The sequence below is a fragment of the Perca flavescens genome, chromosome 7 (genome assembly GCF_004354835.1).
Source record: "Perca flavescens isolate YP-PL-M2 chromosome 7, PFLA_1.0, whole genome shotgun sequence".
Classification (NCBI taxonomy): Eukaryota; Metazoa; Chordata; class Actinopteri; order Perciformes; family Percidae; genus Perca; species Perca flavescens.
In genome coordinates this window covers 36,007,129-36,012,988 of record NC_041337.1, presented here as the reverse complement: position 1 = coordinate 36,012,988, position 5,860 = coordinate 36,007,129, and the positions used below count along the sequence as shown (strand labels likewise).

General features: G+C 42.5%; 1 protein-coding gene across 1 annotated transcript in view; it reads left to right on the top strand.

Moving 5' to 3' along the window:
* Window positions 1-5,607, top strand: part of LOC114558589 (voltage-dependent L-type calcium channel subunit alpha-1F) — a 42,013-nt gene extending 36,406 nt beyond the window's left edge. Inside the window, exons 18-19 of the mRNA XM_028582650.1 lie at window positions 605-705; window positions 4,157-5,607. Coding sequence (XP_028438451.1) covers window positions 605-705; window positions 4,157-4,420 — 365 coding nt within the window. The 3' untranslated portion in view covers window positions 4,421-5,607. The remainder of the gene's footprint in view (window positions 1-604; window positions 706-4,156) is intronic.
* Window positions 5,608-5,860: the final 253 nt, after the last annotated feature.

Genomic DNA, 5,860 nt, shown 5'->3' with positions numbered 1-5,860 from the left:
AGACCTTAGTGGTCCTCTAATACTGTATCTGAAGTCTCTTTTATATAGACCTTAGTGGTCCCCTAATACTGTATCTGAAGTCTCTTTTATATAGACCTTAGTGGTCCCCTAATACTGTATCTGAAGTCTCTTTTATATAGACCTTAGTGGTCCTCTAATACTGTATCTGAAGTCTCTTTTATATAGACCTTAGTGGTCCCCTAATACTGTATCTGAAGTCTCTTTTATATAGACCTTAGTGGTCCCCTAATACTGTATCTGACTAATGTCATTAATAATTTAAACTACTGCACAGTACTTCACATATATTCCTCCTCCAGTCATACCACTCCCCACATCTTATTTAATTGGGTTATTGCCATGGGAATGAATGAAGTAACATCTGATTTTAGTGAAGTAACATCTGATTTTTACCCAAAACTACCACTTTTCTAAACCTAACTAAGTAGTTTTGGGTGCCTAACCCTAACCGACCATTCTTGTCAGATCTTGTTGGTACTATAGTAGGTCTACCGGTTGCTTACCAATGATTTTTCCACAGGTTTTAACAATATTCCCCAATTTATTCCTATGGGTGATTTTTGAATGTCTCTTGTTGTTGCAGCTCCTCCTCCGTACAGAGCGTACACTACGCTCAGAGTTCCCTCACAGCTCGGCGCTCAGCTCTCCGACAAACGAGGATCGGCCGACAGTCTGGTGGAGGCGGTGAGGAAACCATTATCGATCCATTACTGAGGCTGCATTTACATTGCTGCTTTTTGGTTTAAAAAAACGAAATGCATGCTCATGAACGGGCTCGTATGATATCCTACGAAAGGTTGTGCACACTAAAACCTTAGATATTATACAAAAAACTAGGAGACCCCCACAACAAGGAACTCACTCCCAACTCGTAAAATATGCACGTTTGGGCAGTGGCTGTCAGCACCAGATACGACGAAAAACAACCCAAGTGGCTGCTAATCAAGAAAAAAAAAGTCTCTTTTATATAGGCCTTAGTGGTCCCCTAATACTGTATCTGAAGTCTCTTTTATATAGGCCTTAGTGGTCCCTTATTACTGTATCTGTAGTCTCTTTTATATAGACCTTAGTGGTCCCCTAATACTGTATCTGAAGTCTCTTTTATATAGACCTTAGTGGTCCCCTAATACTGTATCTGAAGTCTCTTTTATATAGACCTTAGTGGTCCCCTAATACTGTATCTGAAGTCTCTTTTATATAGACCTTAGTGGTCCCCTAATACTGTATCTGAAGTCTCTTTTATATAGACCTTAGTGGTCCCCTAATACTGTATCTGAAGTCTCTTTTATATAGACCTTAGTGGTCCCTTATTACTGTTTCTGTAGTCTCTTTTATATAGACCTTAGTGGTCCCTAATACTGTATCTGAAGTCTCTTTTATATAGACCTTAGTGGTCCCTTATTACTGTATCTGTAGTCTCTTTTATATAGACCTTAGTGGTCCCCTAATACTGTATCTGAAGTCTCTTTTATATAGACCTTAGTGGTCCCCTAATACTGTATCTGAAGTCTCTTTTATATAGACCTTAGTGGTCCCCTAATACTGTATCTGAAGTCTCTTTTATATAGACCTTAGTGGTCCCCTTAATACTGTATCTGAAGTCTCTTTTATATAGACCTTAGTGGTCCCCTAATACTGTATCTGAAGTCTCTTTTATATAGACCTTAGTGGTCCCCCTAATACTGTATCTGAAGTCTCTTTTATATATAGACCTTAGTGGTCCCCTTAGTGGTCCTGTATATCTGAAGTCTCTTTTATATAGACCTTAGTGGTCCCTTAATACTGTATCTGAAGTCTATTTTATATAGACCTTTTATAGTGGGTCCCCTAATACTGTATCTGAAGTCTCTTTTATATAGACCTTAGTGGTCCCCTAATACTGTATCTGAAGTCCCCTTAGTGGTCCCCTACTGTATCTGAAGTCCTTAGTGGTCCCCTTTATATAGACCTTAGTGGTCCCCTAATACTGTATCTGAAGTCTCTTTTATATAGACCTTAGTGATCCCCTAATACTGTATCTGAAGTCTCTTTTATATAGACCTTAGTGGTCCCCTAATACTGTATCTGAAGTCTCTTTTATATAGACCTTAGTGGTCCCCCTAATACTGATTGGTCTTGACCATCTGCCACTTTGCTCGAACGCATATTAATGTTAAAAAACCTGAAAAGTGATGTTTTTATGCCATGCAACCTTTAATCTAACTGCGTAAAAAATGACGGCAATAGTCCCGACCCAGCGCGTTTAGATATGACATTAAAGGAGACTTTTAGCGTCAATAACAAACGCCAAAGGCACCGTATTTTACGCGATGGGAGTGAGAATGTGTTGGACCCAAGGGGGTGAGCTTCGCTTCAGAACTCGAACCTCCGATGGCGCCATTTTGTTGCTACAAAGGTATCACCTCCTGTTAGCATCCCACTGACCGCCATGTTTTATTATGTCACTTTGACAGAGAATAACTTTACATCTGAAGCGTTTAAAGACTCTATTTGTCCGTTGTTTATTTCTAAAGAAACACGACAATGTATAAAAGGCTCCATTACCTTGTAGCTCACGTTAAGGCTCCGTAGCAGACGCTTTATAAAAATAGGCTAACGATTGGGTCATAACCACGAGACTTACTGTCACACAGTAGAGGAATTACCGTATAGTACAGGAGAAGCTCACAGGCAGTTTGGACTTCCATTAGCTGTTTAGGTTTAATTACTAATGTTAACTATCATGTTAGTGATCAGTAATTAGCCTGTGTCTATGTTATCTCCTTACATATACCTACACTCTCCGTCTCTGTGAGATTGGGAATGATTGAGATTTCTCTCTCACAGCTACCAGAAGACTTCACACTTTCAGACAGGTTGCTCACGTCACATCTACGTCTTCAAGCTCAGTTGGAGGCTGCTCAGTAAAGCAAGAGATCACCAGAAAAGTGCTTCTAATATCCTTCACTGGTCTCTGTCCAGAGCAACGGGGTCTATTGGTCCATTATATTATGTCAATGGTTGGACCTCTGGCAGTTGCTAGCTGTTTAAGCCGCTACCGAGCTTTGTGACGCTGGCTCTGCTGCTCCGCATGGTGCTCCGTCAGGTCAGGGGTAGTTGGTGGTTCAGTTACCCGAGAATAGGTGACTGTGCGCCGGGTACAGAACACCGCGAGCTGCCGGTCATTTCGGCTTAGATTAGGGTTAAGTTTACGCAAGAAAAAGTTAGCGTTATTCGGCGACGAAAGTTGGATTTTGGCACCAAAACGGCTAGTTGAGTTTAGGAAAAGATTATGGTTTGTATTAAAGATAATCCAAAGGAACACGCATTTCCTGGGTGAAAGTCTTTAGTTTGCCTACTGTTCTGTGTTATTTACTGTAATATTTCACCGGTAATAAGACCGAAATAATATTATTAAAATAAAGAAATGCATACCATGATAACAGCTAAATAAATGTTGATAGATGTAGCATTTATAGTTTTAAATAAATCAATAATCAATCAATAAACAACAAAGCCCGACTCGTGCTGTGATCACGAAAGATGCTTCCCATTGAAATACATTAGTTTAAAAAACGTGACCCCAACACGTAAATCTTAACAATATCGTGATGGTATCACGTTCTAATAGATTTATTGTCGTGATGCCATCACGAAAATTATACGAATTACAGTGCTTAACTTTTCGTAGCTTTTCGAACATATGGTTCATTAGAATGAGCTGAGAAATCTTCTGCTACGTTTCCCTCTCTCATTCCCCCTGCTCTGGCGTTTGCCCCTCTCATTCCCCCTGCTCTGGCGTTTGCCCCTCTCATTCCCCCTGCTCTGGCGTTTGCCCCTCTCATTCCCCCTGCTCTGGCGTTTGCCCCTCTCATTCCCCCTGCTCTGGCGTTTGCCCCTCTCATTCCCCCTGCTCTGGTGTTTCCCCCTCTCATTCCCCCTGCTCTGGCGTATCCCCCTCATATTACAGAGATCACTTTTGCCTCAAAACTCCACTTAAAAACCAAAACGTATCGGTGTAAATGTGGCCTGATATTGATCGGTAACTTACGGTCAGATATTGATCGGTAACTTACGGTCAGATATTGATCGGTAACTTACGGTCAGATATTGATCGGTAACTTACGCTCTTACGAGTCTTTGTTCTTATCGGCAGGTTCTGATCTCCGAGGGTCTCGGCCTTTACGCTCGGGATCCCAAGTTTGTGGCGTTTGCAAAGCGGGAGATCGCCGACGCGTGTCACATGACGGTGGACGAGATGGAGTCGGCCGCCAGCGACCTGCTCGGCACGGGCAGCCACGGTTTCCTCGGCAACGCCGCCGCGGACCCGGGCGCGCTCTACAGCGACGAGGAGCCAATCAGAACTGGCCGCGACGAGGACGAGCTGGCCGACGAGATGACCTGTGTGACGTCATTCTGATGGGCTGATGCTCTGGACCAATCAGAGATGAGACTGAGAGACAGACATCAGTGATTGACAGGACATTGGACCAATCAGAAATGAGATACTGAGATAGATAGACATCAGTGATTGACAGGACATTGGACCAATCAGATATGAGACTGAGATAGATAGACATCAGTGATTGACAGGACATTGGACCAATCGGGTGACAGGACAGAGAGGAGGGCGGGGTTTAATCAACAGTGATATTGACTGACGAGATTTGTGGGAAAAAACGATGGAAAATGGCCGCCAGCAGAGTGTGACTCAGCGTTGTCATGTCGTCAGGTGGTTAGGTCGTTACCGTGGTGAACGCTGCTAAGCTGCACAGAATCACACTTTACCCACAATGCATTGATGGCAGTTTTATATGTTGTGTTGTCATTTTATTATTTATAATTCTCCAACAGGAAACATGAACAGATTTAGGCCCAACAGTTATCGTCAACAAGCTAACAGAGACACAGATTAGCATTGTGCCGTAACTGACTAGCTTGAAACGCAAATTGCATCCTCTACCTCAAAATATGACGCTTTGAAACAAGCTAGCTCAAAACTAGCCGCTCACACAGCCGTGTTAGCTTGTTTTGTGGTATTTAACACGATTTGTTTATGTTAGCATTACCAGTAGCTGGGCAGCTAGCTGCTAGAACACATCTACACCAACGACTATAAAGCTGTCAGACACTAATGAAGCAACCTAGCTAACAGATAATAGCCAGCTACATTGAAGCTACTGTTGCATTTGTTCTGTAGTTGGCAGCCTGCCAGTGTTTAATGGTACTTCAGATGTTACTTCAAGCCATTCGCGATGTTTACATGCACACTAATACTGATATTCCAGTATTATTCAGACTATTCCAAATTCATTTTCATTAGCAATGTACACATCTTAGTAGGAATATTGTCTCTTTTGGAGTATGGGGCAAAAATCTGAATAATTTGTGCATGTAAATGTCTGTAAACACATTTTGTTATAGTGACTAACAAGTTTACATACACATTACAAAGTTAAACTCCACACGCAAAATACAAACAAGAACAAACCTTTTCCTATTGTTAAAATAAGATGAAAGTCAACGTTAAATTATTTCCAAACTGATGGCCCTATCTTGCACCCGGCGCAGCGCAAAGCCTGACACAAGTGTCTTTGCTAGTTTAAGACCGACCCAGTTGTCAGTTTCCCGTCCAGCGACAACGTCGTTTAAATAGGAAATGCACCTGCTGGTCTTACAGGGAGGTGTGTTCAGGTGCATTCTGGGCGTGCTGGTCTTACAGGGAGGTGTGTTCAGGTGCATTCTGGGCGTGCTGGTCTTACAGGGAGGTGTTTTCAGGTGCATTCTGGGCGTGCTGGTCTTACAGGGAGGTGTGTTCAGGTGCGTTCTGGGAGTAATGCTATCTTGAGGCAGCGGGAAG